This window comes from Lepus europaeus, chromosome 12, assembly GCF_033115175.1.
Source record: "Lepus europaeus isolate LE1 chromosome 12, mLepTim1.pri, whole genome shotgun sequence".
Lineage (NCBI taxonomy): Eukaryota > Metazoa > Chordata > Mammalia > Lagomorpha > Leporidae > Lepus > Lepus europaeus.
Genome location: NC_084838.1, coordinates 75,338,751 through 75,355,413, shown reverse-complemented (window position 1 = coordinate 75,355,413; position 16,663 = coordinate 75,338,751). Strand labels below are relative to the sequence as shown.

The 16,663-nt window shown below is 48.0% G+C and overlaps 1 protein-coding gene and 1 pseudogene across 1 annotated transcript; one reads left to right on the top strand and one right to left on the bottom strand.

The window, feature by feature from the left end:
- The first annotated feature begins 2,277 nt into the window (after positions 1-2,277).
- Positions 2,278-3,212, top strand: LOC133771031 (ATP synthase subunit gamma, mitochondrial-like; annotated as a pseudogene).
- Positions 3,213-8,771: 5,559 nt separating this feature from the next.
- On the bottom strand, positions 8,772-10,133 carry LOC133771319 (forkhead box protein D4-like 1). Its single transcript, XM_062207062.1, has one exon. It carries the CDS (start codon positions 10,131-10,133, stop codon positions 8,772-8,774), a length of 1,362 nt encoding a protein of 453 aa, XP_062063046.1.
- Between the last annotated feature and the right edge of the window lie 6,530 nt (positions 10,134-16,663).

Genomic DNA, 16,663 nt, shown 5'->3' with positions numbered 1-16,663 from the left:
TATAAGGTGAAACCTACGTTTATCACCATTGTATCAGAGGAGGTCAAGTTGTTCACCCCAGATCACAGCCAGTGAAAGGCAGAACTGGGATGCAAATCAACACAGATTTCATATACAGATCCGAACCCTCACCACCATCTATCCTCAGAAACTGAACTAGTGCCTGAAGAACTAAGTTTAAACTTAAATCAGATGCAGACACACTGCAACACATTCATGGTATTATAGGTACTACAAATTTCAATTAATTTACTTGCATGTTTTTGCATAATTTTGCTGGGGACTGTTTAAGATATGAAGTTGAGGCCAGCGCCGTGGCTCAATAGGCTAATCCTCCGCCTTGTGGTACCAGCACACTGGGTTCTAGTCCCAGTCAGGGCACTGGATTCTGTCCCGGTTGCCCCTCTTCCAGGCCAGCTCTCTGCTATGGCCCGGGAGTGCAGTGGAGGATGGCCCAAGTGCTTGGGCCCTGCACCCCATGGGAGACCAGGAGAAGCACCTGGCTCCTGCCTTCGGATCAGCGCAGTGCACCGGCCGCAGTGTGCTGGCCGCGGCGGTCATTGGAGGGTGAACCAACGGCAAACGAAGACCTTTCTCTCTGTCTCTTTCTCTCACTGTCCACTCTGCCTGTCAAAAAAAAAAAAAAAAGATATGAAGTTGAACAGATTTTGTTATTGCCTTTACAGATATTCCATATAGTGGGAACCCAGAAACCTGTGTAGCTAATTGCAGAATGAGACAACTGAAATCACAGAATGTAAAATATACAATGGAAAAATGGAGACAGAAACTTTATTTTATATATACATTCATTAAAGTAATGAGGAGCCCAAAAAGCTAGCTACCTTTTTTATTATGCTTATTTTGTACATTCATGTGAACTTTCTTCTGTCCAAATTTCTTTCATATCCTGAATCTCTTTGAGTTACTGTAAAATGAATTTTCACCCATATAGAATTTGTGCTATTACCCTACCCCAACCCTGAGTATTATCACATTTAGCTTTTATCCTCTAAAATATAAAACATAAAATTTTAAAACATACAACGTCTTTGAATCTTCAATTAAAATGTTAAAGGCAGTGCCACAGATCTTATTGGCTCCAAGCTGAAAAGCCCTTCACTCAGCCCAACTTCCAAAGTGACCACTGCAGCTGAGGGTATGGTCAAGTAGGGTCAGCAACATTGCAGGCAGAACTGTAAATTTCTTGTTAGAGATGCCCCCTGCCTTTACCTGGCCAGCTCTCCTCCCAGGCCAGCCAAGTAATGAAAGTCAACAGAGTGCCTTCCCCTAGGTGGTTCACACCTCCCTTAGGATATACCCCATGTGAAGAGATAGATAGGTCTGGGCCTCTTAACTTACAAGGCCTAAAACCCAACAGATTATTATCAAGCCCCTTCTATCAGGTTCTATTTGCCTCTCAATCAGAAAAATTACTTGTAGCTTAGACAGCACCTTTCTTAGCTCCTCTAATAATGACTCTGTCCTTTGTTCTAGACCCTGTCTAGTGCACTTGAGCCTCATTCCTTTGTAATCATAACCTCTACTCTACCACCAATGGCTCTACTCCCAACCTGTGTGTACTGATGGTCCTCTTCCCCACTTAATGCTGTATAATTGTTCAGACCTGGTTAAGGCCACTCTTAGGATCATTGGTTACTATCCTCACCCTGTCTTTTATGACCTTGTCTAAATATGATCAGAGTCGGGGAACTTGGAAGGCTTCCATAGCCTTGGCAACTCATGACGACAACCTAGGGTGGTTACTGGTGCCATAAACTAGAGTGTCAATTTGTTGGGTCAACAACAGGAGCCACTGTGCGCTTGCTCCTGATGTGGGATCTCTGTCCTTGATGTACTGTACATTTTGATTTAATGCTATAACTAGTACTCAAACAGTATGTTTCACTTTGTGTTTCTATGTGGGTGCAAACTGTTGTAGTATTTATACTAAATTGATCTTCTGTATATAAATAGAATTGAAAATGAATCTTGATGTGAATGGAAGGGGAGAGGGAGTGGGAGAGGGGAGGGTTGCGGGTGGGAGGGAAGTTATGGGAAGGGGAAGCCATTGTAATCCATAAGCTGTATACTGGAAATTTATATTCATTAAATAAAAGTTAAAAAAAAAGTTAAAGGCAGAAAGAGCAGTGTTCTCACCAAAATAAAACTAGGTTTAATTCTTTAGATAGCAATTATTTGATTAGTAATTTGGATTTCTACAAATACAAGGAAATTAGTCCATTTTTAAAAGATATGAGAAAAGCTGGTGTCACCATGTTTTCTCAGGTGAGCATCGCTGGGCTGTCGGCCAGGGCCTTGCAACCACAATGAGTCCAAGTCCAAAACATAGCAACTTTGAAAGATATTACCAGGCAACTAAAGTCAATTAAAAACATCCAGAAAATTTCCAAGTCTATGAAAATGGTGGCATCAGCAAAATACGCCCCAGTTGAGAGGGAGCTGAAACCAGCTCAAGTGTACGGAATAGGATCTTCAGCTCTGTTTGAAAAAGCTGACATTAAGGCACCTGAAGACAAGAAAAAACACCTCCTTATTGGTGTGTCTCAGATTAAGGGCTTTGTGGTGCTATTCATTCCTCCATCACCAAACAGATGAAAAGTGAGGTGGCTACACTCACAGCCGCCGGAAAAGAAGTTTTGCTGGTTGGAACTGGTGACAAAATCAGGGGCAAACTTCATAGGACTCATTCTGACCAGTTTCTAGTAACATTCAAAGAAGTTGGAAGAAAGCTCCCTACTTCTGGAGATGTGTCAGTCATTGCTCTTGAATTATTAATCTCTGGATATGAGTTTGAAGAAGGGTCTATCATCTTTAATTGATTTAAGTCTGTAATCTCCTATAAGACAGAAGAAAAGCCAATTTTTTCCCTTAATATCATTGCAAGTGCTGAGAGCATGAATATCTATGATGATCTTGATGCTGATGTGCTACAAAATTACCAAGAATACAATCTGGCCAACATCCTCTACTACTCTCTGAAGGAGTCCACCACCAGTGAGCAGAGTGCGAGAGTGAGAGCCGTGGACAATGCCAGCAAGAATGCTCTGAAATGATTGACAAAACTGACTCTGACATTCAACCATACCCACCAAGCTGTCATCACAAAAGAGTAGATTGAAATTATCTTGATGCTGCAGCTCTGGTTTAATGAAAATCAAGTTCCATCCTCAGACAAGAAGGAAAATTGAACCAGCTGATTTTATTTTTAGCTTACTAATGTCTCAGAAGAAACGTGGTGTATTGTTTGGTGTACTAAAGACAGCAAGATATTTGCAAAATATCTTACAATAAACAACTTCCAAGAAGAAAAAAAAAACTAATAGAAAATACTGTGTTTATATTTAGGAAAATTTTACACAAGCCTCCCCAGAGCCATGCTTGTCCTCTACAAACAATATTACTACTTGCTAATATTCAAAAATCTAAATAACATTATCCCTGGATATATCTTTCCATGGAAATGCTTCCTATAATCAAAAAAATCTAGAATGCCATATTCATCAGGACAAATAGTCCAGTCTCCTCAATACAAATACAAGAAATCCAAAAAGGACTGGAGAAACCTAAGAGCAACACCTAACAGATGCTACCTACCAATCCAATGTGTGGTCCTTACCTGCATTCAACTTCAAACCAACCGACTTTAAACAAAAACCCTTTTGAGACAATTGAGGACATTCAAATATCGCCTGGACAAGCTGATACTATTAGTGAATTACTTGGGTGTGATAACGGTATTGCGGTTACACTGATGGAAGGTTTATCTTTTAGAGAAATACTCAAAAAAAATTTATGGATGAAAGGATAGGATATACAAGATTTGTCAGAGGGTAAAGAAGAAACTAAGGAGGCCCAGGGCGGGGAACATATAACTGCAGGTTAATCACTCAAACCTCCCTGCCACTGTACATGCTTGGAAGTTTCCATTTTTAAAAATAGTTTTAAAAGCTTACAAAGGAAAAAAAAAAAGGAAAGAAAAGTAAAGAAACCCACTTTGGCATATGGCACAATATATCATACACAACAGATACCTTGGCTAACACAGTAACAGTCACTTTAACTTTCAGAATTATCTGTCAGAATCATGACTTTATATATAAGATAGCTACACACAGCAAGACCACAGTAGTTGAAGGAAAGGAAATCTCCTAAACTTCATTTAATCTCCTTCTCTTTGCCTGGATTTTAGAACTGACACCGCTTCAGTGGCTGAGTAAATCCTTACTGGCTCAAAACAGCCTGAACTGCTGATTTCAACAAGCTCATGTTCGCATTCTGAGGACAAATAAGAAATCAAGTTTCTATCCAGGTAAATCTTGACTATGTGTAGGTAGTTGAGCAACAGAGAACTGAGGCTGAACTGAATTTCACAATGGGTCTTCAAATCCTTTGTCTTTCCCGACATATTTTTTGGCGGGTGGGGGAGATGGGAGGAGATGGGGATAAATGTTTATATTATTAGCTAACACCTATGTAAGATCCTTGCAGCGTATGGTATATATGGAATCAGTAAATTTTTAAAACGTACTTTAGTAATCTGGAAGCTGCCATGAAAAACAGCCTTTAAATGTAAATTATTTTTGTAGAAATTCCAGGCAGGTGTTATTAGCAATGAGAATAAGATTACCATTTAAGCTGCAATCAGGTGCTAACCCCTGAACGTTTTTTCCCAAACGTGTGGGAAAGACGATTCACGAGCTGCACACACTTCCAGTACAATACGGTGAAGGGCAGGCACAAATCCTCAAGAGACGCTACTTACTTCACCTGGATGCCCGCCTCGTTAAATCCGACTGCCTTTTAGTCCATTCTTTTCTCCAAGCCCCTGGATCTTCTGCCCAGGGTTACTGAATCCAAGTCAACAGGAAAGCAGCAGGGGCGTTCTACACGGACGGTCTGCAGACAGGGCAGAGTCACGGGCTACACACCAGCGTAGGGGCAGGCACCACTCACGAGGTGCCCACGTGGACCGCCACGACGGGGCGTTCTAGAATATTCCCGCCGCGCTGGAAACCACCTGCCGCCCCCAGGCACCTGTGCTCGCCGCTCGCCGCCGCAGCCGCCGCCGCCATCACCTGCAGGCGTCCAGGGGACCCGTACCGGCTCTCTGCCCCCCTGTCCGCCCGGCCGGCCCTCACCGCCCACTCCAGTAAACCCCAAACTTGCTAACTCGCCGCTAAGCCCCCCACCCGTCTTACCTATCGGGTCCTCGCCCCAGGTCTGTCGCGAGGCCGAGCTCCCAGCGCAGGCTCCGGAATTCCCGCTGCCGGAGGGCGGCCAGGAAGCCGCTGTGCCGCCGGCCCCTACGTCGAGGCTGCAGCGTTGTCCGGATCCACGAGCGGGGACAACGAAAACCCCGCGGAGGCGCAAGGCACGGGGCTGTCCCCGCACCCCACCCCCTCCGTCGCCGCCTCTTTTCCTGAGGTAGAGGCCGCGCGCGGCCCGGGTCTGGCCTGTGAGCGGAGCACCACTGCCGCCAGGCACTTCCTGTGGAACGCAGAGGCCCCGCGCGGGCGCGGCGCCGGGAGCCGACGGCGCGTGCGTCCCGGAGCGCGTGCGGACCTCGGGTCGAGGGACCTGCCCCCGGCCTGCAGGGCTGCGGGCGCGCGGCCTTGTGTGGCCGTGGCCTTAGCCCTGGTGGGAGCTCAGCGTCTGCGACCCCTAGGAGGGCTCGCGGCTCAGAAACTACAGCCCGAGGGGCTTCGGGCGCGTTTTTAATTTCTGCGGGCTACTCGCGGCCCCCAGGGCTCCATCCAGTCTGCCAGGCCTCAAGAGTCCTCGACCGTGGATGCTCCGGACAACTCGGGAGCGATGTGGCTTTTAATCCCAGCCGCGGTGTGGACAGGAGCCCGGGGGCGGGGAGGGTTGGGGCACACAATCTCGGGGACCTGGCCTGGAAGCCCCAGCGGCTAACCCCGCGCTGAGCGCACTGTGGCCCGGCCTGGTCACGGCACGCGCGTCCTCCGCACAGCCCCGCGCCGGCTGGCAGCCTGGTCAGCAGCCAGGAGCCCGGCGGAGGCTAGATGTTAGGGGCGAGTTCGTATTAGCGAGCACCTGGTGACCGCCAGCCGGCCACCGGGCCATTCCCACCCGAAGACCGCACCTGTCCGCGCTGTCGTGGCGTTTCTGACCAGGTGAGCCCCAACGAAGCACCCTACACGATGGACTGGGTGACAGCGTTTACTCTGGCGCTTTCTAGGAATTTACTGTCCCATAGTTCCGTTAAAATGAGGAGCTTGCGGCCGGCCTGGGCCGGCTCGGACCCTCGGTCACCTACGTTCGTGGCCGTGCTGAGCTGGAAGAAAACTCGCAGGGCGGTCCGCACGGGGCTCAGCCGCCACCTTGGCCCGCGCCTGGATGTCGTTTGCTGCTGCCAGGGCCACTTTCAACAGGGAGCGGGAACCTGAGCGGGCGGGACCGTGGCGCGAAGGGGCCCTATTCTGCTCTTAGTCCCCAAGCTCTCAGGCGAGTGTGCTGCTCGGAGGGGTGAACTCGGGACCCCGGGCGACCTTCTGCGGGCGGAAGCAGCAGGTGCAGGGGCGACCGAAGCCTGGCAGGCTCGAGTCTGGGCAGCTACGCAGGGGCGGGTTTGCAGCTTTCCAGGATGGCTCTGGAACGGCCCGAGGCCGGAGCCAGTGGGGATGGCTAGGAGGCGCGGAGCGAGCGCCCAGAGCGCTCCGGATGAGAGGGCGCGGGAGCAGACACGGGCCGCTTCTAGGAAAGCGTTCCCCCGCCCTGCTGACAGGAGCAATGAATCGCTGCGAGTGAGGAGTAGAGAAGGCGGACGCCCATGGGGCTCGCGTTTTGTGGCCCAGAGGGTTAAGGCTCCTCTTGTGATGACAGCTGGAGTCCGAGCAGCAGAAGATGGCCCAAGAGCTCGGGCTCCTGCACCCACGTGGGAGACGCGGGTGAAGTTCCAGGCTTCTGGGGAGTGAATCACCGATGGAAGTTGTCGCTCTCTCCCACGCCCCCCCCCCCATGCTCTGCCTTTTAAATAAATATATGAAAGTAAACCTTTTATTAAAAAGAAATAAAGCAGCGCGCGGCGCAACTCCGGGGTAGTGTCTGGTTTGTAGAGATTCGCTTTCCCAGCGGGCGAGTATTGCATGGAGCGCTTCTCACCTGTGTTCCTCCCCCTCTACCACCTGAAGCCCAGTAACAGCGAAACCTTTCTGGTTGGAAACTACTTTTAAAATTAACTTTTTAAAAATATTTATTTGTGGCCGGCGCCGCGGCTCAATAGGCTAATCCTCCGCCTAGCGGCGCCGGCACACCGGGTTCTAGTCCCGGTCGGGGCACCGATCCTGTCCCGGTTGCCCCTCTTCCAGGCCAGCTCTCTGCTGTGGCCAGGGAGTGCAATGGAGGATGGCCCAAGTGCTTGGGCCCTGCACCCCATGGGAGACCAGGATAAACACCTGGCTCCTGCCATCGGATCAGCGCGGTGCGCCGGCCGCAGCGCGCTACCGCGGCGGCCATTGGAGGGTGAACCAACGGCAAAAGGAAGACCTTTCTCTCTGTCTCTGTCTCTCACTGTCCACTCTGCCTGTCAAAAATAAATAAATAAATAAATAAATAAAAATATTTATTTGTTCAAAAGGCGAAGTTAAAGAAACAGAAATCGGTCCTCCATCCACTGGTTCACCTCTCAGATGGCTACTATGGCCAGGAGCCAGGAGCTTCATCTGAGTCTCCCATGTGGGTGCAGGGGCCCAAGCACTTGCTTTCCCTGGCTATTAGCAGGGAGCTGACTCAGAAGAGGATTCGCCAGGACTGGAACCAGCGCCCACATTTGATGCTGGCACGGCTTACCTGCCAAGCCACTACTGCAGCCTGCAGCCCCCAAAGTGATCTTAAAGCGCTCTCCTGCTTATTACAGAAAAAAAAGAGAAGCCTTTGGAAAGAAAATAAATGGAGGATGTACTTGCTCCAGTTCTTTTTCTTCTAGCGGTTTCAATTCTAAATCTCCTGTTCTAAAAACCAGGACTCTCGTACCACAAATATTCGTAATTATAAAAGCCATACCAAAAATAGTTTCCGGTATCTATAGTAAATATGAATTGTAAAAATAAATTGTATCATTGGAGGAAAGAAGATACGTTTTAATAAGGAGTTCCATTTAAAAAGGGAATAACGACAGGGTAGCACCGAATTTTAGTGTAGCATTTTTATTTCTTCTGTAAAGCTAGGCATATTGTCAACACGTCTCCGTGAAAGATGGCACGTCAGACACACAGACAAAAAATAAACGTTCCAAAATTAAAAATTCTACTTGTGTTAAATGGCACGGGGGGTGTAAGCATTTTGCACTTGGCTCCAAAGCAGTACTTGCAGCCCTGGGAAATGAAGACAGGGCAAGGTGTTTTGCACTGGAGACTGCTTGCTTTTAACACCGGAACGAAATACTGCACTAGCGTTCATAATTCCTGGGGAAATGTGCAAGTCGGAAAGGCCAGGGAAGCCGCAACCAAAGGTGGGAAAAGAAAAGGCGAGACTTACGTCCTCCAAAGGTTGCCCTCACGTTGTCTAAAAGGGGTCGGAATCCGGTGTTCCTGTGATTTTTGCAACGAATAAAAATAGCGGTTTCCCCAGCTGCGGGATTCAGACGCGCACACCCGGTCATGGCTGTGCTGAGACGTGCGCCCCGTCTGATGGCTATGGGAGCTGAACTTTGAGTCACTCACTCAGCCGTCCCGCAGCCTCCAGGTGCACCCTGCGGGGCCTGGTAAAGGACGGGGGCAGGGTACCACTCAGAACGCCGGCGAGGTCCCCTCCCCGCCGGAAGGAGCGGCCAGCGACATCAGTCTCGAACCCTCTTCCGCGCGCTGACACTCCAGCAGCGCCGCGGCTGCCGACAGGTGCCGGCCCAGGGCCGCGCCGTCGCTGGGAACGCAGCCGCCGGCGCAGGTCTCTTCCTCCTCCCGCCGCCGCTGCTGCTGCTGCTGCTGCTGCAGGAAGGTCCGCGCGGCCGCGGCGGCTGCCGACACGTGCAGCAACGGGGCAGCGGCCTGGGCGTGCACCAGGCACGACGGGCGCTGCAGCAGATGGCAGTAACTCCACGGGGTCGCCGGCAGGCTGGGCGCTGTCCCTGCACCCGCCCCCCTCACCCCTTTCATGATACTCTCGATGCTAAAGGAGGTGCAACCGCCCCCCGAACGCGACCCCGGGGCTTTGCCCTCCTCCCAAGGCCGGGAACCCTGCGAGGGTTGCACCACCCGTAGGCCACCGGGGGCCGCCGCGTCCGTGCCTTCCTCCTTCCTCGGACGGTCCACGTAGGCCGGGGCCGACAGCAGCAGGTAGCGAAGGGGATGCGGGTGCAGCAGCGCGCACGGGCGGCTCCCGGGGACCGCGGTGGGGAAAGCCCCCTGAACGGGCGGCGGCGGGGCTGGGGTCCCAAGCAGGAGGCCCGGGTGGGGACCATGCAGAGCGGTGGGCGCGGCGGGCAAGGGGAAGGGGTGGTGCGGGTGGGCTCCAGCGGGCGGCTGGTGACGCTTGAAGCGCTTCCTGCGCCGCAGGAAGCTGCCGTTGTCGAACATGTCCTGGGAGGCTGGGTCCAGACTCCAGTAGTTGCCCTTGCCGGGGTGGCCCGGCTCGCGGGGGATCTTGACGAAGCAGTCGTTGAGCGAGAGGTTGTGGCGGATGCTGTTCTGCCAGGCCGGGAACTTGCGGCGGTAGTAGGGGAAGCGGCCGCTGATGAAGGCACAGATGCCGCTGAGCGTGAGGCGCTTGTGCGGGCTCTGCAGGATGGCCATGGTGATGAGCGCGATGTACGAGTAGGGCGGCTTGGCGGGCTGCGGGGACTCCCCTAAGGCCGCCACAGACCTCGTTGGTGCTCTGAACTTGGTGCCAAACTGCGAGAGGTCGCTGTGGTTGCCGCTGCCCTCCGTGCGCTCTCCCGGATGCGCGCCCGCGCCTCGCCGCGCCCCCTGCAGCCCCGGCGGCCGAGGCTGCTCTAGGAAATTCTGGCTTCCCTCCGCCTCCTCGTCGTCTTGCTCGTCGTCGTCTTCATCTTCCTCCTCTCCCAGGACATCGATCTCACCTTCCTCTCCATCAGAGCCCCGGAGGCTGCGTGGCGGCGTGGAGCGAAGACACTCAGCGCTCGCCAAGTTCATAAGGAAGCAGGTGCTGCCGACGCAGAGGCGGCGGCCGCTCCCCTGGCTCGGACTGGGCTGGCAACCTGGGACAGGTGTTCCAAGAGGCAGGAACGTTCGTCTTCTAAGTGTTTCTCCTTTCCGACAGCATCCAGCCAAGAGCCCTTTTGCCTTATGTTGACGCTTTTCTGTAGACGTAGCGTGCGGGACTCCCCTCTTTATAGCTCTGCTTCCCCTTCCTCCAGTGGCGCCCGGTTCTCCTGACTCCCTGACGCCGTCCAATGGTGAGGGTCCCCAGTGCAGAATCCTCGCCGGGAAGGCCCCCCGCCCCTCCTCCCACTTCTCGCCACTGGCCAGAGGAAGGTGCTTCAATCCGCGGACTTAGTCTGTCCAGGCGCTGCTTCACGAATGCGCTTTAAAAGCTGCGCCGAATAAAGACAAGGTAGGAGAACTGGATACTCAACATGTCTGGTTCATCACGCACTGTCAACGGTGGATTCTGCCCGCATTCAGAATGAGGAGGGCTGGAAGTATTCTTAGTGTTCTGACTCTATCCTGAGCTCCAGGGCAGTGTCAGGAGGCTGTTGCGTTGTGCCCACTACTTTCCACCTCTTCCCTCGACATTCTCTCCCTGGCCCAGATTTCCTGAAAAGTCCTAGCACCAAGTTGTGGAAATTCAGGGTTTGGAAGGAAAGCAGGAGGGGGAAAGCGGAGTTCCCAGTCCCTTACAGCAGTGATTCTGGAACTTCTTTGTACATTTAACCCACAGTAAGAAATATATTTTATACCGCAACCTTAAAGATACACAGACACATGCCTAAAACGGCTTTCACAAAAATAATATACCTGCAAGAGGGAGATCATTGGTATTTAATGGCCATCACCAACTAAACTGATTTCACCACAAAAACCCCATTTTCACAATGTGGCTCCACAATTGGAAGAGATGCACTCAGTATGGGCTCTGGCTCGCTGATAAATGTCTCTAGTTAAATCACTGTGTCATTCAGTGTGCACACTGCAGAGGGGGGGATGATGGCAGTCTTTCTAACTCACTCATCTGGCATCCTTGGAAGTTAGCAAGGTCTTTAGATTGACTTCATTTAAAGGAGTAACTGAATAAGCTCTATAGTGGAATATAATTTGTTACAAAATACCAAGCCACAGAACAATCACAATTTAAAACCCGCACACTTGGAGAAACACATTGAGGTGGCATTTAATAAAAATTCAACGTAAAAATATCATGCCATTGTCCAACAGTAAATCTTCCATTAGTGTTTGTGACATGACACTGAAGTTTCAGTGAGAAATCAGAAGCCATCTCTAAGGGCACAATATAACAAAAGCTGCTTAAAGTAGTGCCTTCTGGATCAAATTTGGAGAACAGCTTCTTGCAAGTCTTTTTTTTTTTTTTTTAAGCCTTATCCTCTATTCCTGAGGTTTTTACCCTCTTAGGCTCTCCAGTTTTATGCAGCTTGAAATAGGACAATGAACAGAAGGTTTGAGCCTAACAGCTTTGCTTGAATCTCAGATTTACCAGCAACTACTGTGACCTACTAAACAGCTCCAGCAGGGCCAGGACAGGTGTCTAATTCAACCTCTCTTCCCCGCAGCCTCCTCTCTACCCCCTGCAGAAGAGGCACCTTTCCCCCATCAGCATAGGAATTCCATCCCAGGGCAGGCCAGCATTGTTAGTTACCTTCTATGGGGATTTGGGTTATTTAAAAGTGAAAGGAAAGGAAAGACATACTCAAACAAAAAGTCCCACACTGATGGGGGTATGTCTAAGGGAGCATGGCCAAGGCTAGGACACTTTGAGCAACAAGGTAAAGTAGCATTGGATTATAACCCAAAGTATAAAATAAATATCCATGTGTACACAGTGATAATAAATAAATTAATGAGGAAAAAGAGGCAAATCTCCTTTGCAGAAGACTTGCAAATCATGTGGCTGCTCCAGCCTCAAGGAGGTGGAGTATGGGTTGCACTCAGTGACGTCCTGCCAAAGAGTACGGTGTGCAGTGGAAAAAACGGACAACCCCTACTGTAGCCAGACAACCATGTGATGAAGGTCACCCTCATAAATTTTTTTTAAAAAGATTTGTTTATTTGATAGGCAAAGTCAGAGAGAAGCAGAAACAAAGAGATCTTCCATCTGCTGGTTCACTTCCTAAATGCACACTAAGGCCAGAGCCCAGCTGATCCAAAGCAGGAACCAGCAGCTTCTTCCGGTCTCCCACATGGATGGCAGGGGCCCACAGGGTTGAGCCACTTTCCACTGCTTTCCCAGGCCCATTAGCAGGGAGCTGGATCAGAAGTGAAGCAGCCGGGACTTGAACTGACTTCCATATGGGATGCTGACACCACAGGCTGAGTTTTTTTTACCCACTATGCCACTGCTCTGCCCCAATGGTATATACCCTCGATTCGATGTGATGAAATAGTCCTCTGTGACCTTCCTCCAAAACCCCTGGTCTAATCATGAGCAAAACATCAGACAAATTCCCATAGAGGAGCATCTTGTATCTCCAACCAGTACTATTCTAAACTGTCAAGGTCATGCAAACAAGTTAAGGACTGTTAGAGCCAAGAGGAGTCTAAAGAGACAGGATAAAGTTGATGAGATTCTGGGATAGAAAAAGGATATTAGGTAAAACTAAGGAAATCTGAATAAAGTGTTAAATTTAGCTAATAACATATCCATATTTGTTCACTAATTATAATAAATATACTACACTATTTTAAAATGTTTTGGGGGGATATGGGAACTCTATACTATTTGCTCAGTTATTCTGTAAATCTAAACCTGCTTTAAAAAATATATTCTACTGGGGCCAGCGTTGTGCAGCAGGTTAAGCCACCACCTTTGACATCAGCATCCCATATCAGAGCAAAGGTTCATGTCCCGGCTACTCCATTTCCCATCCAGTTTCCTGCTAATGTGCCAAGGAAGATAGCAGAACATGGCCCAAGTACCTGGACCCCTGGCACCAATGTGGGAGATCCAGATAGAGTTACTGGTTCCTGACTTCAGCTTGGCCCAGCCTGAGTCATTGTGGTCATTTAGGGAGTGAACGAGCAGATGAAAGATCAATCTCTCTCTCTTTCCCTGTCTCACTTTGCCTTCCAAATAAATTTTAAAAACTTTCAAAAATATATACTATTAATTAAACATGGAGGGAGAAACACTAATAATCGCCAAAAAGTTCAAATCCAAATGTCCATCAACTGATAAGTGGATAAACAAAATGTGCTACATACAATGGAGTATTAATCAGCAGTAAAAAGGAAAGAAATGGTGATACATGTTAAAACATGGACAAGCCTTGAAAATGTACACTAAGTAAAAAGAGTCTAAATAGGTAAATGTATAGATAAAAAACTAGATTATTGGATCCAGAGGGCAGGGGAAACAGGAACTACTAATAGATACAGGGCTTCTTTGGGGTGGGGATGGGGGTGACAGAATGAGATAATGGTAACAGCTGTCCAACTTTGTAAATATACTAAAACCAGGAATTATGTTTTTTAAAGGATATATCTTATGGCATGTGAATTCTATCTAAATAAAGTTGTTATAACAAGAGTATCAGTGGGACCAGTGCTGTGGTATAGCAGGTAAACTCTCTGCCTGCAATGCTGGCATCACATATGTGTGCTGGTTTGAGTTCCAGCTCCCTGCTAATGCACCTGGGAAGGCAGCAGAGGATTGCCCAGGTGCTCGGGCCCCTTCACCCACATGTGGGAGACCAGGAGGAAGCTCCTGGCTCCAGGCTTCAGATGTTCTGTGTGAACCAACAGATGGAAGATCTGTGTGTGTGTGTATGTGTGTGTGGCTCTGACTTTAAAACAAATAAATAAATCCTTTATTTATTTTATTAATATGTTTATTAATAAATTAAATAAATTAATAAATCAGTATAAAAACAAACTAAGTTGAATGCTTTGGAAAAACTCCGTAATGGCATATCACTCTAAACAAGAAAAATGAAAAAGAAAGGAACTCCTACCATCCTATCCCATCAATTGCATGGTGCTGCTTTAGGAATCAAGTCATATTTTGTAGGGGCCTGGTGCATTGTAGACACTCACTGTTTCCTGATTATTTTTTCCCTAAAACTGAATAGTTTGTTTCCAGAACACACATACTAGTTGGAAAAATAAGCCTTTCTAATCTGATCTACAGAAAGGATGATAATGTCCAATTTCTTTCTAATTCACTCTAAAGATGAAAGGCAATCAGAGAATCCACAGAATTAAGATGTAAGGGTGATTTTAACACTTAGACTTCTTCTGAGAAACGAACTCCAGTGTATCTTTTTTGTTTAAGCAGAGTAAGTTGAGCTGCCAGATATTCAAGGACAGAATTCACTTCTTTCCACATCACCTTCATTAGTGCATAGCACTTCTGGAAATGGGAATTTCAAAGCTATCTAAAGATACTGTTTTCCAACTTAGAGCAGTAATCCAAAGGAAACAATTATTAGATTCATAGAAAGCAACCAGGTTTATGTTAAAAAGTATTGATCATTATTTTAAAAGTCTTTTAGCTTTGTTTTGTTGATAACTGCCTTCAAAATTCACCACCTAGGGATTATACACTTAAAGAAGAAAGATATTTTTCTCTATTCTCAACTTCTCCCCAAAAGCATCTAAGACTTTTTAAAAATCAAAAATACTACCTCTGATTGGAGCGAACCACCAAAAAATAAATAAATAAATAAAAGTCTAAGTAGCAAGAAAAGAAGAATTTAAAAGTGTGTCAAGACAAAATCTACGTAGACATCTAACAAGAAAAGAGCTATTATTTGGGGGATCTTTCAAGCTCATGAATTATTCACAGGTGCTGAAAGGGGTAACCAAAAGGCATCAACTTTTTTTTTTTTTTTTGACAGGCAGAGTGGACAGTGAGAGAGAGAGAGAGACAGAAAGGTCTTCCCTTGCTGTTGGTTCACCCTCCAATGGCCACCAAGGCCCGCGCGCTGCGGCTGGCGCACCGCGTTGATTCGAAGGCAGGAGCCAGGCTCTTCTCCTGGTCTCCCATGGAGTGCAGGGCCCAAGCAGTGGGCCATCCTCCACTGCACTCCCAGGCCATAGCAGAGAGCTGGCCTGGAAGAGGGGCAACCAGGACAGAATCCGGCGCCCCGACCGGGACTAGAACCTGGTGAAAAGGCATCAACTTTTTTACCAAGCTGACTCCCTTACACCTTCTACCGGCCCTTCAATAGCTATCTTAAACCAGTACACTTTCACAGTACACCAGTGCCCTTTTCACTCACAGCTGAGTGAAAGAACCAATTGCTTTACGGTGTACAGAAGCTTGAACTGTATATCAAGCCTTGCTGGAAAAGGGACATTTATATTTGTTGAGACTATAAATTTAAAGGGATCTTCAAATTTAAACCCTGGAACAATCCAGAGAGATCTGCATTGTTATCTCTGTTTTACAAATAAAGAGGCAGAGGTTTGGTAAGATTTGGTAATTTATCCTGTATCCTTCAGTAAGTTATAAAATTTTAGGTGAACTGTGTCTAAATCCTGATGTTGATCATCACCTAAAATTATCATCATCATGTGACCCTGTAGGTCTTTTATAGCAAGCAGAATGATGCCAACACAATAACTATTGTTGCATTATAATAATAAAGTCTTCTTTTCAGGGTAATAAATGCAGCAAGTTTCAAAGCCTTCTGAAAGTTTAAGTTAAACTATGACCTGATCACTAGAAAATAAAATACAGGCCGGCGCCGCGGCTCACTAGGCTAATCCTCCGCCTTGCGGCGCCGGCACACCGGGTTCTAGTCCCGGTCGGGGCACCGATCCTATCCCGGTTGCCCCTCTTCCAGGCCAGCTCTCTGCGTGGCCAGGGAGTGCAGTGGAGGATGGCCCAAGTGCTTGGGCCCTGCACCCCATGGGAGACCAGGATAAGCACCTGGCTCCTGCCATCGGATCAGCGCGATGCGCAGGTCGCAGCGCGCCAACCGCGGCGGCCATTGGAGGGTGAACCAACGGCAAAAGGAAGACCTTTCTCTCTGTCTCTCTCTCTCACTATCCACTCTGCCTGTCAAAATAAATAAATAAATAAATAAATAAAATAAAATAAAATACAGAATAAAAATATAGCATCAAATGCAAAATAAAACAGCAAAAGTTAAAGGTGTTTGTTAGGTTTGGGAAAATGGGTACTTTGATATAGTACTGTATGAAAGCAAAAGGTGCAGTTATTTGGAAGAGCAATTAGTATCTTTTTTAAAAATGTATAAATCCTAGAAGCTAATGTTTCTATTTTTACATTATATATTTGGCAAAACATTCACACATAAGACAAAAAACCTTGGATAATGATACTGATTGTTTCACTGTTTGCAATTTCACAAACTGATCTGCCACAGTGATAATACTTAAATCAGTTCCCCCACTTAAAAGCCTTTTCCAACATACTAGCAATAATCCAAATGTCTTTTAAAATATTTATCTATTTATTCGAAAGGCAGAGTTACAGACACACACACACACACACACACAGAGAGAGAGAGAGAGAGAGAGAG